Source organism: Lucilia cuprina, chromosome 3 (genome assembly GCF_022045245.1).
Source record: "Lucilia cuprina isolate Lc7/37 chromosome 3, ASM2204524v1, whole genome shotgun sequence".
NCBI lineage: Eukaryota > Metazoa > Arthropoda > Insecta > Diptera > Calliphoridae > Lucilia > Lucilia cuprina.
Genome location: NC_060951.1, coordinates 49418943 through 49443026, shown reverse-complemented (window position 1 = coordinate 49443026; position 24084 = coordinate 49418943). Strand labels below are relative to the sequence as shown.

The 24084-nt window shown below is 28.3% G+C and overlaps 4 protein-coding genes across 6 annotated transcripts in view; 2 read left to right on the top strand and 2 right to left on the bottom strand.

Annotated features, from left to right (window-relative positions):
* LOC111674909 (actin-like) overlaps nt 1-4265 on the top strand; it is a 72779-nt gene extending 68514 nt beyond the window's left edge. Inside the window, exons 2-3 of one of the 2 annotated variants that reach the window (XM_046945344.1) lie at nt 2610-2828; nt 2894-4265. In XM_046945344.1, coding sequence (XP_046801300.1) covers nt 2753-2828; nt 2894-4029 — 1212 coding nt within the window. In that variant the 5' untranslated portion in view covers nt 2610-2752 and the 3' untranslated portion in view covers nt 4030-4265. Of the gene's footprint in view, nt 1-2606; nt 2829-2893 lie in introns of both variants that reach the window. The other variant, XM_046945343.1, reaches the window with a different exon arrangement.
* A 123-nt stretch (nt 4266-4388) lies between these two features.
* Nucleotides 4389-6073, bottom strand: LOC111674892 (actin-like). Its single transcript, XM_023435571.2, has 3 exons — nt 5925-6073; nt 5771-5868; nt 4389-5711 (listed from the first exon to the last, which is right to left on the bottom strand). Exons 1-3 carry the CDS (start codon nt 5936-5938, stop codon nt 4570-4572), a joined length of 1254 nt encoding a protein of 417 aa, XP_023291339.2. The 5' UTR covers nt 5939-6073; the 3' UTR covers nt 4389-4569.
* A 10444-nt stretch (nt 6074-16517) lies between these two features.
* On the top strand, nt 16518-18194 carry LOC111674896 (clusterin-associated protein 1). The gene is made up of 3 exons (XM_023435575.2): nt 16518-16627; nt 16689-17963; nt 18027-18194. Exons 1-3 carry the CDS (start codon nt 16606-16608, stop codon nt 18134-18136), a joined length of 1407 nt encoding a protein of 468 aa, XP_023291343.2. The 5' UTR covers nt 16518-16605; the 3' UTR covers nt 18137-18194.
* A 4993-nt stretch (nt 18195-23187) lies between these two features.
* The window catches only part of LOC111674895, a 46404-nt gene continuing 45507 nt past the window's right edge, over nt 23188-24084 (bottom strand). For both annotated transcript variants that reach the window (XM_023435574.2, XM_046947507.1), the window contains exon 6: nt 23188-24025. In XM_023435574.2, coding sequence (XP_023291342.2) covers nt 23531-24025 — 495 coding nt within the window. In that variant the 3' untranslated portion in view covers nt 23188-23530. The remainder of the gene's footprint in view (nt 24026-24084) is intronic.

Below are 24084 nucleotides of genomic sequence, written 5' to 3'. Positions count from 1 at the left end.
TAACAATAAATTTTCAATAACACAGCATTTAATAGTAAATGAAATTAGAGGAGGCTGGTATTTTAAGAGATATTTAAATCTAGAAGGGATTTCTTATAATATGAAACATTTCTTCCAAAAAACTTTAGAAGAAATATTTAAAAATATCATAAAATTTTTTAACTAAATTGAAAATCTCTAAATTCCAGCATAAATAAATTGATAATCTCAGGTTTTGAAACACACTCATTTACATTTAATGTTTTTTTTTCGGTACATTTGTGCATTTGAAGTCCTTAATACTTTTCTTAAAGCCTTAAGCAAAAAAAAAAATACTGCTTACAAATTGGAAGAATTCATTTAGTCACATTTAATAAATATGCACCTGTAAGCAAACACATTCAACACCAAATACCCTGTGGCAAGTTATTAAGAAACTGAAGATATTCAATTCAAATTAAATATACTTCAAATAACAAATTCTAATGATTTTTAAGGTCAAAGCAAATTAAGGTATATAAATCGTAAATACTTTAATAAATATGTAAGAGCTAAATAAAAGGCAAATTCGTGTAATATTCACGAAAGATATTTAACAACACTTGAATAAAGTGTTGCTAAAGTTTGAATCTAAACATGCTAAATAAACAGTGTCTAGTATATAGCCTAGTCTATAGTCTAGTCTATAGTCTAGTCTATAGTCTAGTCTATAGTCTAGTCTATAGTCTAGTCTATAGTCTAGTCTATAGTCTAGTCTATAGTCTATTCTATAGTCTAGTCTATAGTCTAGTCTATAGTCCAGTCTATAGTCTAGTCTATAGTCTAGGGTATAGTCTAGGGTATAGTCTAGTCAATAGTATAGTCTATAGTTTAGTCTATAGTCTTGTCTATAGTTTAGTCTATAGTCTAGTCTACAGTCTAGAAATTATTTTTTAAATAACTGTTCTATAAATATAATCCAAAGACTGGAAACGTTTTTTCTTAAACATGCATATAAAAATGTACAACCATTTTATATTAATCTTAAATTCATTCATTTATGTTAATGTACGACAAGGCCACAAAATAAAAGGATGCGCAAATCTTTTATGGAAATAAAATGTAAAACATTAAAAAAAACATTCTTTCTTATAATCTTATGCAGTGATTTCCGTTGACTATTTGTTTAACTAGTTGTTTCTTGAATGTTGTAATGTCAATGAATTACTTTTGTAAGCAGTATTAATGTAATGTCAATACAAATATATTCCGGTATACAATATATTAAAGATTTATTTAAATAAACACAGATGAGCGATTTAAATGCACGTCACTGCATAAAAGAAATTATTTTTAAACTTGGTAAACAACTTAAAGAACTATGGAATTAATGGAAGAGAATATATATCTTTTTTTAAGAAAAGCGTTGTTAAAAATAGCAATATTATTTATGTTTACTCAAATTTTTGCAATACAATGGGCCATAATATTCATAGAAAAATTATCATAAACCAATCATTAAAATCTTGATCCGAAGGAACTTTTATATTACAATGAATTTAATAAAAAAAATGATTGCTGCATTATTACAACCTGTGAATACCCCCTAGTAGCTATTTAAAAGTTATTTTCTTAACCACAAAATGAGTTGTTTTACTTTTTATGTTCCAAACACTTAAATGTAATATAACGATAAGAAAATAAAATAAAATCTATTATCTAAAAATTCATTTCATTAATAAATCTCTGTGTACAAACAAGTTGTACAGAAAATCATCTCTGAAGATGAAATATTTTATTTTAATCACAATATTAATTTGTTTCACTTTTGCGGAAGTACAAGCATTTAGTATAAGAAAATGTCTCCATTATAAAAAAGGTGATAAATTTAATAAGTGTATACTTTTTAGTGTCACCATGACGGCTGCAATAATTGCAATTTTGTGCCTGATATTTTGGATAATTGACAGAATACTATTTCGGCGTAAGATGAAAATTGTGCACCCAAATACCGGATTGAGTCATGTTTTTATTATTTAAAAGATGAGTGATAAAATGAATGTTTTATTAGAGAAAATAAACGTTTTTGTAAAAATACACATAGAAAACAAAAGTTTAAAGTTAAAATAAGCATTATTATTTCTGTACTTTTAAAATATTACTCATACGCTTGCAGTAAATGGGAGAAAACATATAAAAGCGGATAGAAGACGTATTTACAATTTCCGATTGTAATTAGTATCATTCAAATGTAAAAATATATTGATTTGAATCTATATATAGTCTAGTCTGTAGTCTATTTTTTAGTCTACTTTATAGTATTTTATATAGTCTATATAAAATAATAGATACATAGTCCATTATAAAGTAGTTAGTCTATTTTCTTGTCTGTAATCTAGCCTATAGTATATTTTTTATTCTGGCCTATAGTCGAAATAACAAATTTATGAAGTTAAAGGATATAAAATTGAAATTTAATTCAAATTAATAATGAAGATTTATAAAATTATTTTCCATCGTTTTTTGTATTATACGACACAGTAAATTTATTAAATTATAGACATAACAAAACCAAAACATGTTTTATGCATAAACAAATTTTAAATTTATTTTAATTGAAAAATATATTTTTTATATTTTTCTAAAAGAAGCTCTAAAATCAACATTATGGTCCAAGCAAAATCCTAAGTGCAGATAATCAAGTAAACACAACTCCCCATATTTTCGATACTTATATAAATGAAAACAAAAAATCCGTTTCAAAATTAAAAAGTATAATTCAAAATCTTGTGGGATGGCTTTTAGCTGCTGGCCTCGACATGAAGAAAAAAAAATTGAAACTTCAATAATTGAAACGCAAACATTAGAAAGTGAGATTTAACATTATAAAGAATACTTTAAACATTTAAAAAGTGATTTCCCTTTTATATTAAAGCTGATTTTTCTCTACCAACAAGTGATGTCATAATAATAGATTGTGGTTCAAATGCTTGTAAAGTTGGCTTTTCAGGTGACAATAAACCTCGGCACTCAATACCCACCATAGTGGGTAGACCTAAGCAGAAAGTTGCTGTAGGTTATCGTTCGGAACAAGATTCTTTTGTAGGTTATGAGGCACAACAGAAGCGTGCAGTACTTAATCTCAATACTCCCATTGAAAGAGGCATAATAACAAATTGGGATGATATAGAGGTGTATTTCGATTATCTCTTCCACGAAAGTTTACAACTAAATCCTGCCGATTATCGTATATTGCTCACAGAAACTCTTAATAATCCGAACAGAAATCGTGAAAAATTATTAGAATTAATGTTGGAAAAATTTCGCGTTAAATCATTCTTCCTAACACCAGCACCACCATTGGCTTTGTATGCCTATGGTTTTTATACAGGTGTTGCATTGGACTCAGGAGAGGGTCAAACTCATATAGTACCAGTATATGAAGGTTTTGCAATGCCTCATAGTACCCGTTATATACCCATGGGCGGTAAAGATATCGATAAAATGTTGGAAAATATTCTTGCTCAGAATAAAGATACATTGTATTTTTTGCAAACATCTACAGAAAGAGAATTTCTTAGAGATATCAAGGAGCAATTATGCTATGTAGCCTTTGATTACCGCGAAGAGTTTGCTAAACCTGCGCTTAAACCAAAATCTTATCGTTTGCCCGATGGCAATTATGTTAATTTAAGTAACGAACTTTTTCGTTGCACCGAGGCTTTATTCGAACCCACTTTGTTGGATGTCAAAACTGGTGGCATTCATGAGAATATATTTAGATCTATTCATTTATCCGATTCTTCGATAAGACATTTACTTTATGGTCATATAGTCTTAAGTGGTGGCAATACTTTATTTCCCGGACTTCAACATCGTTTAGCCAATGAAATGCGTTTGATGTCGGAACCTGATGCTACTATAAATATTCATGCAAAGTCGGATCGTAGCAATGCAGTATTTTTGGGTGCTTCTCTATTGAGTTCGTTAGCCAAGTTTAAGGATATGATGATTACATATCCAGAATATTATGAAACTGGTCCAGCAATTGTTAATAGGAAGTGTTTTTAATCTAAGGTTTAAAGGTATAAAACAATCGCGAATAATTTTTAAAATTTATAGTGAAATGTTAAAAATTACAATAAATAAAGTAAAAGTAAAAAAGTAATAAGTAAAGTAAGACTCTGTTCTGAAATAGATGTAATGTACCATGCCTCTATTTTAGGATAGCATATGTAAATGTGGGAACTTTTATAATCCTAAGCAACCAGGATCAGTATAAAGAAGTCAAGTAAATATAAAAAGAAGTCTAATAAATATAAAAAGAAGTCTAGTAAATATAAAAATTCAAAGAGAATATTGCTCGTTTATATAAAAGTTTTTAGATGGAAGCATTTTCTTCCTAAGTACATATTAATAACGCAATTGAAAATTTTTAAAAAAAAAGTTTATTAAAAAATTTACTACCAATAATGGTTTGCATACATTCTGCTTTATGAGTTGCTTTGGTCATAATTTTATTTAAAATTAAAATCTCTCAAACCACAAAAAGAACATTTCGTTTATGGAATTTCTGCTTCATCGTCGTCGGTTTAGTGGAAATTCAAATTCTCAAAAGAATTTCCAATGAACTATTTGTGAGCCAACTTCCCGATACTCTTGATATGATATTAAATTATCTCTCAACTTTGGACAAACACCCAATAACGATGCTCCCAAAAAAACTAAATTCTCTCGTTGTGGTAAAGCATTAATCTTAACATTAACATTGGGTCCGGCAAAAGTTCTCACTTCCCATAGTAAACGATCGCGAATGCCGGGAAACATAGTGTTGCCACCACATAAACATATATTGCCATACAGTTTTGCTCTTAAAGCAGGATCACAAGATTCAATGCAATCGTAGATGTTTTGTGGTATTCCCCCAGTATGAATACCTATTAATTCAGGCTTAAATAATAACTCTGGCACCTGATAGGATTCTGTTTTCATGGCAATCATAGTGCCATCACGCAATATTGCATGATCAGTTATAAAATCGGGATTCATTTGGGATTTTTTTACCTCCTCATCATAGTTTAAAACAATGTTACAGCCAATACGTTTGATTTCATTTAAAATTTCATGTTCATTTCGTTGGCCATGGAAATATCGCGCATTACCACTTTGTGTTAAAAGTTGTCCCATGTACCTGGTTAAATCATTACCACCCACAGGTATATGACGATAAGAGTCCTTTATATAATCACCATCTTTGATGGCAACTATATGCGTTTGTCCTGCACCCGATTCTACTATAACACCAGTTGTAGAGCCATAGCCATACATGCCCATGGGTGTTGAGGGTACTAAGAGAAATGAGCTGAACTGAAATTTTTCAAACATCATTTCTGCAGTTTTTTCCTGATTGGCTGGAGGATTATTAGGAGCTTCGGTTAATATTAATTGCTGCATTTTAGGTTGTATATGTAAATCTTTTTCGATTACATGTTCAAGCAATTCTTCAGCATCATGCCAATCCTTGATAAATCCTCTTTCTACAGGATATGAAAGTTTATAGGAATTACTACTAGTTAGAGCTGTGGCACCAAATACTTTTTTGGTGACATCATCTACCGTAGATTTACCCACCACAGTGGGTATAGTTATTAAAGGTGATTCATCGCCGGCAAACCCTGCCCTTATAACAGAAGTACCAAAATCTATTATAGCTATCGTGTTGTGTGGTTGTTGCTGCTGTTGGGGAACTTCATCTGTTATAGAATTGAGGTGATTTATTGTAGAAGATTTAAAAAAATTGAATTAATCTTACGATCGGAGGTTTGTGTTTCTATGACCACGGTTTCGGCGGCCTTGTTGTAAACTACCCGAAATTCATCATATTTGGGTTTTTGTTCTTTGCCACATAAACTGTAATAATTTCAATATATCATTGAAAAATTCTTTTTTGTTATTATAAATATTACCCAAAACAACTCATATTGCAGAATTTAGAATTTTGTCGACCAAAAAAGGATTTTTTTTATTTAATTTTTTTGTTTGAAGACAGAAGAATAATATGAATGAAAATTTTTGGAGAAATTTTCAATATAGCAATTATTGGTTATGTTAAATCTAAGGGTGTTCCATATAAAAGTATATTTTTTTGATTTGTAAACGAGTAATCATAAGTTCAGATGATGAAGGGATAGAACCATATTTTTGGTGACCCTTTAGGTACGAAATTCAAGCGTTATCCTGAGACTGCGGTGTTTATGACGTCTCTTTGAATGTCGTCCAAAGCTGTCGTATACCAGGATTGATCTAATGGATCCTGAACAGATCTACGTATGTCTTCGTCGTATATACGAACTTCCTTCCTATCATGCCTTGTATGAGTATCCAACAGTGTCATGCTAAAATTCAAAGGACTTCTCCGATCGCCATTAGTGAATTATAACTGGGCAAACCTACCACTGATTTAAATCAACATAGAAACAAATATTAATTATTTCTATAAATACGAATTGAAACTAATTTAAAATATATTTTGCTAAATGTTTGCTAAGTTTTCAAAATTTTAAACCTTAAACCACTTAAAATATTCACAACACAACTGGTTTGCATAAATAATTTTTTATCTTATTTTATATTCGTTAGAACTTCAAATGAAGCGAAATGAAAATACATTTACATTCTTCTAAATACGCACACAAATTTCATACAGCCTTCACACTTTATTTTAAAATATTTTAAGGTCATTGTTCAAGTACCCCTACTTATATTAAAGGAACATAATTTAGCTCTTTTAATGACAATCATAAAGTCAAGGACATTTATTGAAAAACGTTGAAAAACTTTTATTTAACTATTTACAACCGAAATTCTTTCTTAACAAAGCACCTGTGACAATTAAACTATTCACCTAATTACAACACGTTTTCTCATTTCGAGTATAATTTTGTCACCTTTAAGCTAACAAAACATTCTCAAGTATTCCATTATATATAAATCTATTGATTTTTCTTAGTAAATCTATAATTCGCATTTTCGTTTGGCTTTTAAACAATGTTCAATTAACTTTCTAAGCATTTCACAGTATGTATGCGCCACTCATTTTGGGGTTTTTGTGCTTGTATTGTGACACGTGTACTAGCACGTAAAATAATGTCTAATTATGCAGAAATTTTTGAAAAAAAAAACACCAGGTGAAAAAAGACAATCATCTAAGATAAACCCATAAACATGTTTAAAATTCGTTATAAATCATTTTACATGTAAAACATGTTCTTTATCATCAACAAACCTACTGACTGCCATTTTAAAAATCACTATGTAAATGAAAACAACCACAAAATTAAAGAAGGCAAACAAAGGAGAAATGTTTCAAATCAAAACCAACGGAAAATGGCGAATTTTACTTAAGAGCAAAAAAAACCTTTTCTTGGGGGGCAAATTTAGGTCATTAGAATGATAATAGAAGAAGAAGTTCATATCAAGGTGAAATACATGTAAAAATTTAGGAAAATAAGTGAAAGCATCGAAAATCATTTAGAGTAAAAAATACGCACACAAATTATTTGCGCAAAAAATTATTTATTTTGTACATACTTACAAGATAAAGTTTAAAACGTGTTTTTTCGTTATTTTTTTTTGCTAAACCAACATCGACATTGTAAAAATGGTGTTACAAAAAAGGCCTGAGAAGCAGTCTGTATTTAAGCAAATTTTCAGGTTTGTATGCTAAAGACTTTTTATGGTGCACGAATGTTTTTTTTTTTTAATTTACCACTTGAAATGGAAATAAAATGAGTAACAAAACTTATAATTACAAAAGTTTTTCATTCTAAACTCTAAAGAGGAAAACACAGAGGAGTAAATTAACATGGTGTTTTGTTTAGTATTTAAATTAATGATTTATTTAGTTGTTTTATATTAAAAAGGTATCAACTTATAAAAGGTTTCAACATTATTTGTATAGTATATTAGATTACAATATTTTTAATTGATTTTAGTTTTTATAGTCGACTGTAGGGCTTTTTTGTTTTTTTAAATAGTTAAATTTAGAGTCTACCCTACAGTCTGGTTTACAGTCTAGTCTATATTCTAGTCTATAGTCTAGTCTATAGTCTAGTCTATAGTCTAGTCTATAGCCTAGTCTATAGTCTAGTCTATAGTCTAGTCTATAGCCTAGTCTATAGTCTAGTCTATAGTCTAGTCTATAGTCTAGTCTATAGTCTAGTCTATAGTCTAGTCTATAGTCTAGTCTATAGTCTAGTCTATAGTCTAGTCTATAGTCTAGTCTATAGTCTAGTCTGTAGTCTAGTCTGTAGTCTAGTCAATAAATTATTCTTTAGTTTAGTCTACAGTTCATATATTTATGTACGTAAATGTATAAGAAGTTACCAGCAGTACTGTTTAAAGCTGCTTTTTTATACAAACCAAACTTTAGGTTACACAAACAAAATTTTAAAGGGATTTTAAACCCACAAATACCACAGTACAAAAATGAGTTAAAACGGATTTATAAAAATTATTAATTAAATAACATATGTATATGAAGGAGTGAAAGTAGTTGGATGCCCTTAAAGGACAATTTTACAAATGTATTACTATACTATTTATATATAAAAAATGGGATCCTAAAATTCTATTAAAAATAATTATGTACACCTGCATTCAAAGAATTAAATAATTTTTTTTTGGGTTTTTGTTATTAAATGTCGAAGGTTTTTTTGCACAATTATATAAAGATAATATTTTCTATTATTAACATTCAAAAACGTATTTAATACAAGAAAGAAATCCTTAAAATCAAAATAATCTCTATTGAGTTGCTTCCCACTTACATATACATATCATTGAAATTACAATGACAAATACATACAAACGTACATACATATCGAAAAAAACAAAACTACAATATAATTTACAAAAACTATTCAAAGTAGAAAATTGTCAGAATGTGTTCCTTGTCAATGACCTCCAAACACACATGTACACAATTTTGATTGTGATTGTAATGACAACTTGAAAGTTATGACAATGGCAATGACTTTGATTTTTATAAAACAAATTTAATATTTGGTAATGTTTTTTATTCTTTACCGTTTAGAAATCCATCAACACATATATATGTATAAGCGTTTAATTGAAAAAATCAAAATAATTCTAAATCCTTGATAACTCAGTAAATAAGCGTTTAATTTAAAAAAGTTAGCTCGATCGGTCATATTTTAGTCCAAAAATTAAATTAGCATTAAATTGAAAAACTTTATCTGGTTTTCTTGATCAATTATAGATTTTTTCATGAAAAACTAAAATACCCAATAATTTATAAAATAAGAGTTTAATTGATTGATTGCGATTACTCATATTTTTATAATGACCATGATTAAGTTTGTAATTTATTATTTTTAGTCATTTAAAGTTTATATCAGTCTTTGTTCCATTATTTATGCTAAAAATAAGTTACTTTTAAAAACTTGCAAAATGTTTTTTTCGATATAAGATGCTATGATTTTAAGTATCTTCCTTTAAACTTATTTTATCCCTTTTGTGTAAAATAAACTATCTTTATCGATATTTGTAGTATTTTTGTTTTAAAGCTAAATTTATAGTTCAACGAGTATAAAAGTAAACTTTTCTTTGTGTTATTTTGTATGTATACTGGCAGTAAATGAGGAGAGTTGCAAGAAATAAGGTTAATAACTTTTATAAGTACTATATCTCCTCATATCAGAGATATAATTAAAATAAGTAAACATTAAAATAGATTTTTACTTTTAAAGTAAAACTACCAAACTATGAGTTTTTATTGTAATCGATTCTTAACATGTTTGGATTTTATGAAAATAATGATTTTGTTTTTATTTTTCTGTAATCATACATGTAAGTATATAAAATTACATATGTATACATACATTTGTAAATACAAAATGTATTTATTTGTAATATAAACATTATTTATATTTTTTTGTTTGCTTTCATATCCAGCTGTGTTTTATTTAACTACAATGAATTCTTTGTGTTTCAATTTTTACGCACGCAATTTGTCTATTTTTTTGTGTCTACATTAACAAATTGTTAAAATAAACCCTACACTGAGAAGATGTATTAAGTTTGGATATAAGTTTAAGCAGCAAAGGCGTACTTTTTGATTGAACGATTTCCACAAATAGCCCTCACTTTAAAAAAAGGATAAAACAAATAGGTTCAGTCCCACTTGTGGTTTTGTGGTGGTATAAAGTGGTTGTAACTTTGATGTAATATTATGATTTTCAGATTTCAAAATTTTTTCATAAAAATTTAATTTTGGTTTAAAATTATAGAGATCAAAGGTCACAGATCGTACTACTGATTTATTCAATTATTCTTTAGCATTTGTTTAATCACAGACCGAGTTCCTTTTCTAATTAAAATCGTATTTACGAACATATAAAGAATTTTTTTAATTTTTTTTTTTTTTTGGTTCAAATATAAGTGATCACAGATCTCTTTTTTCAAAGTTAAACACTTATCCAGTTTCTTTTTTCAATTAAAAGCTAATTTTCAAATTTATGGAGAATTTTAGATTTTTAAGTTTTCGATACTAAAATTGGCGAAATATTACCGAAATTTATTTTTCAATTGAGCACTTATTTAATGAGTTCTTGAATATTTCCGGTCGTCCTGTTAAGTAGCTCTTCAAAAGTTACAAGACAAATTCGAATAAATTGACAATTTTTTAAAAGAATAACATTCACTAAACTCTGCAAAAACAACTCTTAGTGTTATTGCAAAATTTACTTACATTTTGATAAATAATATTATCCGCGGTATGGTACTTAGTATCTATTTTTGTGTTTTAGTTTATAATATTTTTTTTAAGTTAAAAATGTTTGATATATTTTTATGGGACAACCTGCTGACACCTAAACGGTTAAAAATTATTGTTGTAACAAACAACAAACATGCATGATATGATGATTGCAAAGGCGGTTAAAGTGGGTGTTTTTAAAAAGCAAATACTAAATTTCAAAAAACTGCTAATGTTGGATAAAGTATATAAATATTTTATGAACATTTATATTTTTAATCAATTGAGAAACAAAGTTTAAGCCATAATACATTCTAAACAATGCTATTGAATACTTAAAGCAAATTGCAAAATACTTCTAATCCGCGGACACCCTTGAGAGCTCTTAATGAATTCATTACATTCTACACCACAGTGATCATATTGTTCACATGAAACTACTGAATAAGTAAGATATCTAGAGAGACCCCTTTTCATAAACCGGATCTTCCACTAAGAAGTCGAGATAATCACTCTTAATTTATTATATTTTTTTAATTTGCATGCCTTTAATTATTAAGCACTTATGTTTTTACTTTTTTTTTTTTTTTTGTAAATATTTTCATATGAAATTTTAGTATTTATTCAAGTGTATTATTATGTTTCTAAATTTGAATTCTTATTTTTTCACTTATTTTAAAAAAGTGGCTAAATTTTCTGCCTACTTGTTCAGAAGTTAAGAAGCGAATTAACGTATTGGACTCAAATGAAGCATAACTAATATTAAGGCTATTGATTACGTTTAATAAAGTGTAAAGTCTAAATTTAAGCAGACAATAGTTTATAATTTTAAATCAAATACATACTCATATCGAGGCAAAAAGACGGTATAAAGAAAATAAACTTAAGATGAAGATGCTGAAGATTGACAAATTTTAAAGTAAGTTTTATTTTATAAAGTTCAATAAACCTGAACGATAATAACCTTTTTAATATACGAAAAAGAAAGATTTGCCAACTAATAGAACCAATCAAGCGAAAATTAAATTTATATTAAAACTAATGGGGTAATCAAAATGTAAGGTAATTTAGTTATATTGCTAATCAAATAAATAAGGCATTGACATTATTATTTTTTTAAGTTATTCAATTATTTAAAAAAATTTAACTTGTTTTAAAAAAAATTTGACAAACTCGAATTTTTTATGAAAAACTCAAGAATATCTAAAAATCCTTATAAATCATTAAATAAGCTTTTAATGAAGTAAAAGAGTTTGATTTAATTTTTTTAACAAAATCAGTTTTTACAACAAATTGAGAATAAAATCTCGATCTAAGATCAATCATTTGTTGATTTATTTAGATATTTATATTTTTCAGTTTTTGATATTTAACTATATTAGTAAATCATATATGAGTGAACAGAGATAGGACGTTATTTCTCAATAGAATACATATATTATTCTTGAATATTTTTATTTTTTAAGGTTTTTATTTTCACAAATTACAACAAGTTTGATTAAATTGGCTTAAACCAAGTTATTCAATAAATAAAGCAAAATTAAAGTTATATCAAACATTAAATTTTTATTCTCCAAAATTTAACCATAATGAATATACCGTTTACAACAAAAAGTCAGTTTTCCCGGAAATCCTAAAAATTCACAAAAAAGTTAAAACAAAATTCCACTATTTCTATCTAATAGCTTCTTAAAAATAAATATTGGGAAGAGATCGAACTTTTTTGAAAATGTTATGTATATGCAGTTGGTGATCGTAAAGATTTAAAAAGTTATACCAAACAACAATGTTCCTCGTATTTCTTGGGTCATCTTTTTACGATAATTATTAAAGTCCATTCTTTTATTTAATGTATATATAGCTCCAAAATATAACCTACAATACTGCGTTGAAATATCTTTAAATGCGACATCAAAAAAAATAGTTTTGGCCAAACAAAGTGGTCGTCTGAAGGGGAAGTTAGTGCTCTATTCTGTTAGACAGAAGGTCATGGGTTCGTTTCTCACCTCAGGCACTTAAAACAGGCCTAGCAAAACAAGCAGGTCTACGTGCATTTCTTCGGATTTGATGTAACATTTGTCCTCTTTCAAACTACAGATTTTGCAATGCTAATACGAATTCTATCTCATCGTGTCCTAAAAACTGAAAAACTTGGCCATATTCAGACAATACCTTAATAACTTTAAACAAAAAAACACCTCCGTACAAAAAATGGATCTCTACCTTTGATCACTTATATGAAAAATCTAAATTCCTTTATAAGTCAGAAAAAAATTTATTTAAGTAAAGGAACTTGATGTATGAGAAACTGCAGAAAATTTACAGTTCCCTATAGCTCAATCATAAGAGAAAAGGTGCTCTATATACACTTGATTACTTTTACATAAACAGTTTAAATAAGCTTTAAATTACGGAGCTTTATCACAGATTGCATTTTACATTTTTGCAAAAAACTAAATTCCTTCGATAAACCAGAAAAGTAGCTTGATTTTTTATGAAAAGTTATAAATTTTAGATTACTCATTAAATAAGCGATTAATTAAACGAATAAAATTATCACTCAATAAATCATAGTCTTCGATCTGTTGAGAATACATAGTGACTTTAAAAACAATGAACTGGTCAGTATCGATTCTTATCTTAATACATATCTAAGGATGTGTGTATTATAAAATTACCCTTATTTGATTTATATACAATAAAAGATTTTATCTTTGCAAGGTGGTTTTACAAAACATAAATATTTAATTATCTACAATCTTAAACATAAACAAATTATTACAACTTTTCAAACACTATCAGATCTTGAAAATCTTAAATGAAAATAATCAATTAAAAGCACTTATTTGTATATTCTATCATAATTTTAAAATCTTTCAACGAAATTCGTAAATATTCCATTGAAATTTATTGCATAAAGTATTAATTAAGTAATTAATGTTTTTTAGTATCTATACTATTGTATTTTATAAAATATAAAGCGAATGCAATTTAACGCTTCACAAAAAAAACACTCATATCAAGGGGAATTTTTAAGGCATGAAAATGATTAATAATCTGTAAAAAAACATTAGTATGATTTTCATTTTATATTTTCATAATAAATCACTTTTTATAAATACAAAAAAGGCAAACAAATTGAATATAACGAATTTTTAAATATAAGGAAATTGTGGTAATTTTTTTTTATTTAAAACATACTGATGTAATAAATAAATGGCAAATCAATTTAATGTTCTCATTTTAGTATCAATCATTTTAGAGTTCAAGTTCAATGGCATGAAAGCCTATAAATTTCACGTTTGTAGCATTGTAATCATTCACAAATAGTTAACCCAGCAAAAAACCATTTAAGTTAAGCCGTCAAAACGTAAAAGTTGTAAAAGAGAAACTAATAAAGCATTATAAACATAATTCATGCCATTGGTAAGCAAAGTGGTAAACAATAGTTAGATATTAAAAAAGGTAGCATTTGTTTGCTGAGTATTAAGCAAGTGTGAATTTTTTTTTAATTCATTTACAAAAGTAACGCTTACAACTATGCAATGAATGTGTTTGTTTAAATATACATATACTTTAGTTGATTAACATTAATCTTGTGATTAAAATAAATTGATTGACAATGACTATTTTATAATTTAATGTGTCTGTGTTTTAGTATTTGAGCATTTGTAAAGAAAGTTGCTAATCGTAGACTTTAATGATTGCGATTAGTATTTATTTTGTAATTTATTAAGAATATTTACATTAATTTAATAACAAATATGTGGCGATGACAATTTAATTATATGTTATTATGTAAAATGCAATAAATGTCAGACATATGTGAGGAATTTTTATATTAAATTAAAGTGCATAAAAACTTAACTAAAGAATGAACACTTTAATAAAAAGTTAGAGAACCTTTAAAGAACAAATTACGGTTGATTTAAAGCAGATCAGATCCATATACACTAGGGTTGAAATGAATAGTCGACTTTTCGACTTTTTTCATTTAGTTAAAAGTCGACTTTTCGACTTTTTTCATTTTATGAAAAGTCGATTTTTCGACTTTTCGACTATAAGTAATTTATAAATAGTCGACTTATCGACTTTTTGACTTTCTTCGACTTTTTTCGACTTGTTCTACAATTTTCAAATTTTTGACTTTTTTCGACTTTTTCTGACTTATCGACTTTTCGACCTTTTTCGACTTTTTTCCGACTATTTTTTGACTTTTTCGAGATTTTCCGACTATTTTAGAGTTTTTGACTTTATTCCACTTTTTTAAAATTTACGACTATTTTTGACTTGTTCTACAATTTTCAAATTTTCAACTTTTTTTCGACCTTTTTCGACTTTTTCTGACTTATCGACTTTTCGACCTTTTTCTACTTTTTTCCGACTATTTTTAGACTTTTTTCGAGTTTTTCGACTATTTTAGAGTTTTTGACTTTTTTCCACTTTTTTAAAATTTTCGACTATTTTTGACTTATTTCTACAATTTTCGAGCTTTCGATTTTTTCCGACTTTTCGACCTTTTCCGACTTTTTTCGTCTTTTCGACTTCTTTCGACTTTCAGACTTTTCGACTTTTTTACTTTTTTCGACTTTTATTAACAAAGTCGACTTTTCGACTTTTATTAACAAAGTCGACTTTTCGACATTATTCGACAAAAAGTCGATTATTCGAAAGTTGATTTATAGAACCCTAATATACACTAGTTGTCATCCAACTAGTCTAGCGTGTAGCCTGTAAATAAATGTTTCTGCAACCTGACTTTATTAAGCGAAATTTTAGTACCCCTCATTAATAAAAAAAAGAGGAACTATAGTCCATTATGCTAAAATTACAAAAAAAACATTAGTAATCAGTTAAAAGTCGGGCACTATGGTTTTAAATGTCTAGACTGTTATAGGGTTCGCAGATCGGAACGATTTCTGTATAAACCAGATAACTATGGCACCTGTCTTGCGGAAAACTTTTTCATCATTTACATATAAAATCGTTTATTTTATATTAATTTTAATACAAAGAAATATTAATTTTAATTTTAATACAAAGAAATACACCTCAGCCCCTAAAACCAGTGCCACAGGTGAAAATCAAACCCACCACCTCCGGTCTACCAGACTAGAACAATAACCTACCGAAGGCTAGTTTAGTTAATAGGTTGGAAGTTTAAGGAAGCAAGGACTTATTGACTCACCCTTGTAAAAACAGAATTCATAAAACCTTTGTAATGCATACTTTTGTCAGGTCTGAAATGTTATAGATATAAAGTTTTAAGTAACCAGAGTGTTGCTTTAATTAAGGGCCTGTTCATCTTAATGCGAACGAACAAGTGTTTTCTAGTTTTAAATTGAAAACAACAAATAAATTGGAAAATTGTTATTGTTTTCAATATTAAATGAGAAAGAAATGTTTGTTCGCACGCAAATTGTGATTTTATTTTTTTAAAAAAGCAGAAAAAAATCTTCTTAAATGAAAAATATGGCAACACTTGTCTATGTTATAGTATTATAAGCGCTGTTTTTGTTGTCATAAAACTGGCACCTGTTGCTAGGAATTATGTATATTAAAATGATTAAAAAAATACCTGCAGCATAGAAATCTAAAAAGAAGTCTTACAAATAGACTTCTTTAAAACACATTAAAAATTAAATAAAGATATTTTTAACATATAAATTAAGAAGCACACACAATTGCCACTCACACATATATAACTTTTGCCACCCCTTTTGAAAAAAAGAAAAGCTAGACACTAAGGGAAAGTAGTGGTTTCCTAGCAACGTTGCCAAAGGTATACAAAAATATAAAAATTCCAAAAAACCACAACAAACCAAATTTTGTATTTAAAAATTTTAAACTCTACAACACAAATACCCAAAATGTCCTTTAAGGAAGTCAGAGGTAAAAAATAAAGTTTAAATCATTTTAAATAAAATAATATAAAATTCATTCCTTTATAAAGATCTAGCTGAACATTTAAAGTTATTGGGTTATCCATACACATTTCCTCTTCAAGCCTTGTCCAACAATTTTGGGTGTTTGGCTTCTTTTTATATTGTGGCTGAAGTTCTACAATGGTTGGCTGGCTTATTGGAACCAGGGTCTGTTTTACCAGGTGGCATTGCCACCAAGGAAGAGCGTGTTCTACTTATACGCTCTGCCACTGAATTTTTTGTCACTAAATCCGCCATCAAGTTAAATCCACGTAAGCTGTATGCTGCCTCTGCTGTAACAGCAGGGGAATTGCAAAAAATTACCAGACTTTTAATAGCACCCAATACCACCGATGATAATCAGGAAGAAGATGAACATTATCGTAGTCTTAATCAGGTTGATATTGGTGATAAAATGGATGATTTAAGGAGGGCACGAGAATTATCCTCAGATTTAACACAACGTGGTGCCACATTACATGACCTGCTGCTCAAAGAAATGAATAACAAAGAAGCTAGATTAGCTCAGGCTAATAGACCCATGGAATTGGCATCTGTGGAAAGAAGTTTAAAAAATGCGGTGGCCTCCTCACAGGTAAAACTACAATCGAGTAGAGCTCAATTGGAAAATGCACGAGTAGAACTGAATGCCCTCAATTCAAAATTACAACGTAAAAAGGCTGAATTGGAACGTACCAAGCAACGTTTGGAAGCATTACAGAAAATACGTCCAGCTCACATGCAAGAGTTCGAGGAACATGAAAAGGAATTGAAAAATTTATTTCAACAATATTTTTTACGTTTGCATGTAAGAGATGCTTTAAGGGCTCAATTTGAGACACGTACTAAGAGGTCAACACCCATATCCTCACCATTATTACAAAAGCCAGCTGAAAATTCTATGCCCTTCATACCAGAAGGTCTATTAGCTGACGATGACGAAGATTTAGACGATGATGAGGCTCAATTAGATACAAATTTTGGTTTAGAACATGGCATGCATGATAGACGAGATGAACCTAAAACTACAACTAACGTAAAAAGGCCAGGAACAGCTACCTCACGTATTAGACCCACAACAGGAAGAGGACGTACCTCTACTATAAAGGGTGATGATAGGACAAAAGCTGATCGTTTAGATCTTGAAGGTGATAGTTCATTTGGTAGTTCGGATAGTGATTTAGATATGGCTGAAATTTTGGGAATGAATGCAAATGGTGGAACAGGAGGTGCGGCTGGGGTTAGTGGTACCGCAGCGGGTATGGGGGACTTAAATGATATGGGAGATGATGATGACGATGATTGTAAGTTTGAAAGATTATTAATTATGTTATTTTTAAATTAATTTCGATTTTGTTTATTTCTAGTTGGCATGGATTCTATGGATAGCATAAGTATTTCGAAGATTACTGGAGAGTTGCAATTAAGACCTAAAACAGCTAGCAAGCCGGAAAATCATAGTGATGAAGATTTTTAATTAAATTTAAGCTAATTTTTTTAAACTTTTTTAATAAATAAACAAATGTCTAATAAAACTTAAAATCAAAAAAATTTTTGTTAAGATAAATCAATCAACTAAATTACCGTAAGTTTTAGTTCACCAACAATTTTTATAAAGACGTGACTGGGGAATTGTTAAAAATTATATGGATTTAATATAAAATTTATCTTACCTTTTGAACTGTATTTTTTCCAATTCTGCAGATAAATTTTCAAATCAAAATAATACACTAATTAAATGACACACAAACATATGTACCTATGTACATATATTTTAAATTTACACTATCATTTTTCATTGCACTATAATTTTTATCGAAAAGGCCATAATTTGGGTAAATTTACCTCTTTAATATAATTTATGTTACATATTTTGAATTTTTTCATTTCATTTTTTTCATTTGAAATTTTAACACATTTTTACACACACAAACACGTTTCCGCTTTGAAATGTGAATATACAAGCCCCTTACGAAATTTGATATAATTATTTCTATTATGTTTTATTTAAAATATTTTTTTATTAATAAATACTGCACTAAGTTTCATTAACGATAAACTTAACAAATACTATCTCAAAATTTAAACAACAAACGCACACTACTTAAAAGAAAATAACTAAAATCAGAAACAAAATGATTTTTTTACATTTACACAAAGAAAAAAAAGAGCTACACAAAAATCAAAACACTTGTCAAAGCTCTCTCGAATTAGCAAAAACAACAAAAAGCATCAACAAAATAAATTATGCCGGTTGAAAACAAGTGTTTGCCAGCTGCGCTGCCGCAAATATTACAAATTTGTTTTACGCATTATTTACTGCAAATTTTAACATTTTCTTTTTATATTTGAACTTAATAATATTTAAATTTGTGTTATTAACACTTATTTTCAATTTAATTAACTTGTAACATTGTTTATTTGATATAAACACACGCGTATGAACGAAACGAACCAAACTTATTGAAATGCAGATGAAAACTAAAAAATAGCGGCATTAAATCACTGTGGGTGTATGCAATTAAAAAAGTGCTTAGATTTGTGCAGTGTTGGAAAGGAAGCTGTAAAATAAAGTTGAGTTGGTGAATTTAAAGGGGGATATGGTGAAAATTTTTTTATTAAGGTAATTTAAAGACGAAATTGATTTAAATAAAGGGAAAATTTAATCGAACTAGAACTGAAATAGAACTGAACTAGAACTGAACTAGAACTGAACTAGAACTGAACTAGAACTGAACTAGAACTGAACTAGAACTGAACTAGAACTGAACTAGAACTGAACTAGAACTGAACTAGAACTGAACTAGAACTGAACTAGAACTGAACTAGAACTGAACTAGAACTGAACTAGAACTGAACTAGAACTGAACTAGAACTGAACTAGAACTGAACTAGATCTGAACTAGAACTAAACTAAAATTAAACTAGATCTGAACTAGATCTGAACTAGAACTGAACTAGATCTGAACTAGATCTGAACTAGATCTGAACTAGATCTGAACTAGAACTAAACTAGAACTGAACCTTTTTACAATTTAAATTTCAACGTCCGTGACTATTTTTGCAAACAAGTAAATGACTTTGATAGTAGTTCAAGTGCAAACCAATTTTAATTGAATTAGTTTCAGAAAAGTTTGTTTTCTTAAAGCAAAACAGAAATGAAAAACTTAAATAAGCGAACAAGTAAATTTGTTCAAAAATGGCAACAAGAGCTAAATAAGAGAAAAAAGAACAATGAAGAAAATAAAGAAGCATTTTATGAATATTAAAATAAACAATTATGAAAGTTATTGTGGGTCAGGAACAACCGCAAACTAAAATCGATACAACTACTTGTTCTTCTCCAGCTACTTTTACTTCTATTGTTAAGGACAGCCAAAAAGGAAGAACAATTTAAACAAAGAAATTTCTTTCGTTATTAAATAAAAACCCCAAAAAAAATTTCTAATTGTTTAAATTCACATATTGTTGAAAACTTACATATACATACATACATACATATGGAAACAAAGTACTTGTACTTACATTCGATTTTGTTGGAAAGTATGAAAATAAGATTAAGTTATGAAAATAAGAGAAGTTAAATTTTTGTTGCTAACAAAACTTAAAATTTTTCTTTTAAATCTTAATAAAGAAATTTTGTGAAAATAAAAACATTCTAAACTTTTATGTTTGTTCATTAAATATTTCGTTTGTAAAACATTACAGATTTTGTTTTTCTTTTGTGTACTGTTTTCTAAAAATTATACTTTATATGTAAGTTTTGTATTTTTAAGTTTTTGTGGTAGAATAATGTGTGTAACCAATGTTTACATCATTAGAAATAAATCAAGTATTTTGTAAAGGGGGATTTAGTATGGAATAAAAACCGACTTGTTGTTTGATATATAAATATTTTAGAAAAAAAAATGTTGATTTTTTAAAAACTGATTTTTTCGAATTATTTTAAAACTACTTAAAAATTAAGAACTCCTATAGAAATGTTTTGCAGAAAAACAAAACACAAAACATCTTCTTTAACACTCAAACGTTCCAAGACTTTTTCAAATTCAAAAACCCACCTTCACCACCTGTTTGACTGGAATTCAGTTGATGCTTTTTCAAAACTATTTTAATATGTTTTTTATTTTGGTTACTCATTAGTTTGGAACAGTTTCCCGAACTACAGGGTTCAAAGAGAATTCGAGTTGTAACTTTGTTTTAATTTGTTATGATGTTGTTGTTTTCCAGCATATATGTACGTATGTGTTAAATGAAACATTGTTATTACTTTTTGCATTTTTCTCTATGATTTTAAAAATCAGTTCAAGTCTGACTACATGACGTAAATTTAATCAAGCACGTATAGACATATGTAAACAATACAAAATATGTATATATGTCTGTTTGTCATATATGTATACAAACAGACTATTCATTTGTATGAATGAATATGTGGCTTTAAAAATAATACACACATAAATAATAAACAATAGACTAATTTCTTATTAGCAATTTCCTATGAAACGCATCATGTATAAACTTACCAGAATCTAAACACCAGTGCACATATGTATTTGTATTCGTATTTTCAACCAATACAAATTCAATATTTTCTATTTGCATTTTTCTTTTGAACATACTGTAAAAGTGAATTTATTGTATTGTTGTGCTTCATGTTGATTTCACTACTCTACTCAATATTCAATTCTATGCTATGAACTATTGCATACTATACTAGTACTCTGTGTTCAATGCATTTTAGCTACTATAACGTAAAATGAATTTTCAAATCTAATCCATATTTACAGTAAAAACCAACTGAGAATTCACTTCACATGGTTGCTGAAGTTCGATGGTTGGTCCGTCTGAATGAATGAATGTTTGGTTTTGGCTTTTGTGAATCAGAGTTAATGTGGTCAGTTGATATGGAGTGCATTATACATACATATATACATACATACATACATACATACTTAAAAACACTCGTTGTAACGGGAGCATGATTAAAATTATCGAAGAAACTGAACTAGAAATGAACTAGTACTAAACTAGAACTGAACTAGAACTGAAATAGATCTGAACTAGAACTGAACTAGAACTGAACTAGAACTGAACTAGAACTGAACTAGAACTGAACTAGAACTGAACTAGAACTGAACTAGAACTGAACTAGAACTGAACTAGAACTAGAACTGAACTAGATTTGAACTAGAACTAGAACTGAACTAGAACTGAACTAGAACTGAACTAGAACTGAATTAGAACTGAACTAGAACTGAACTAGAACTGTACTAGAACTGAACTAGAACTGAACTAGAACTGAACTAGAACTGAACTAGAACTGAACTAGAACTGAACTAGAACTGAACTAGAACTGAACTAGAACTGAACTAGAACTGAACTAGAACTGAACTAGAACTGAACTAGAACTGAACTAGAACTGAACTAGAACTGAACTAGAACTGAACTAGAACTGAACTAGAACTGAACTAGAACTGAACTAGAACTGAATTAGAACTGAACTAGAACTGAACTAGAACTGAACTAGAACTGAACTAGAACTGAAGTAGAACTGAACTAGAACTGAACTATAATTATTAAATTATTTTTATTTTAAATTTATTTAAAATTTTAACACACTTACACTCACGAACACGTTTCCGTCTTAATATATAAATACACGAACGCATTACGATATTTGATATAATTATTTATAGGTACATATTATACATATTTTTTTAATATTTTTTTATTAAAGGCTACGCTAAGTTCTATGCCATATTAGCGATAAACTTAACATATATTATTTCCAAATTTTGTTAAACAACAAACGCACACTACTTGAAATCAAAAAAGAAAACAACTAAAGACAAAAAAATGGTTTGTTTACATTTATCACAAGAGAAACTGAGCTACACAAAAATCAAAACACTAGTCAAAGCTCTCTCGAATTTGCAAAAACAACAACAAGCATCAACAAAATAAATTGATGTCGATTAAAAACAAGTGTTGGCCGGCTGCGCTGCCGCAAATATTACAAATTTGTTTTACGCATTATTTACTGCAAAATTTAACACTTTCTTTTTATATTTTAATTAAATATTATTTAAATTTGTTTTATTAACACTTATTTTCAATTTAATAACCTGTAACTTAATTTATTTGTTACTAAACACATGCGTACGAACTAGACGAACTAAACTTATTGAAATGCAAATGAAAACTAAAAAATAGCGGCATTAAATCACAGTGGGTGTGCGCAATTAAAAAAGTGCTTAGATTTGTCCAGTGTTGGAAAGGAAGCTGTACAAAGGAAGTTGAGTTGTTGAATTTAAAAGGGGGTTATGGGGAAATTTGTTAATTAAGGAAATTTAAACAGGAAATTGATTCAAATAAAGGCAAAATTTAATCTAAATGAATTAAGTTTGTTTAATTTGGTAAAATACTTCAGAAATTTGAAAAAGTCAAAAAACATACATAAACTGTTACTATTTCTATTTACTTACTAAAAATTAAAAATTTGTATATTTAAAACGTTATAAATAATTTGAAGTTTTTGTCATCTTTATTAAATATTATTAACAAAATTTTAATTTAAATATACAATCGTTTTTATTATTAGTTAAATATTAATGAAAATAATTATTAAGTATATTTATATAAGTGAATGAATGTAGTCAAATTAAGTATATAATATATGAAAGGTTATAAAAAATATATATCCTTGATAAATCTTGAATAGATTAGTTTTCTTTTGCTTAAACAAATTTTATATACAATAGATTAAAAAATAATAATAAAAATTAAAATTAATTTATCAACTTAATATCTAAAGAAAACTTGTTCTTTTTTTATATTAAATACTAATGCAATATTTATAACACTTTTTTCACATTACAACATCACGACAAACAATTTTTGTCTTAGACGAAGCTCTTGACGGAGCGGTATTACCATACGTATCGCTAGCACCCGATGATGAGGAATAATCCAAATGACTACTAGTATGTGATTGTTCTTGACGTGCCAAAAAATTATCCGCTATAGCACGATCTAAGCCATGATACTGAAATGAGGGATTACCATCTACTACATCGGCATCAGATTTACGTCTTTGGCGGCGATCAGCATTGGATTTACCCGAACGTAAGACTTGGGCTGCCGCCATGGCTTTACGTTTTTTACGTCCATCATTAGATTTTGAACTTTTATGGGTACGATAGGTTCCGGGCATGCTGCCGGGCGGTGGAGCGTATATTACAGGCATGGAAGTGGTTCTCATATAGGGTAAAGTCATTCCACGATAGGCGGCCATTGGCGGGGGAGGTCCCATCATAGGTTGTGGTGGTGGTGGCCCCATCATCATAGTAGGTGGTGGAGGTAACTAAGGTAAGAGAGAGATAAAAGATATTAATTTTAGTAGTATGTCAAAAGTATTTAATG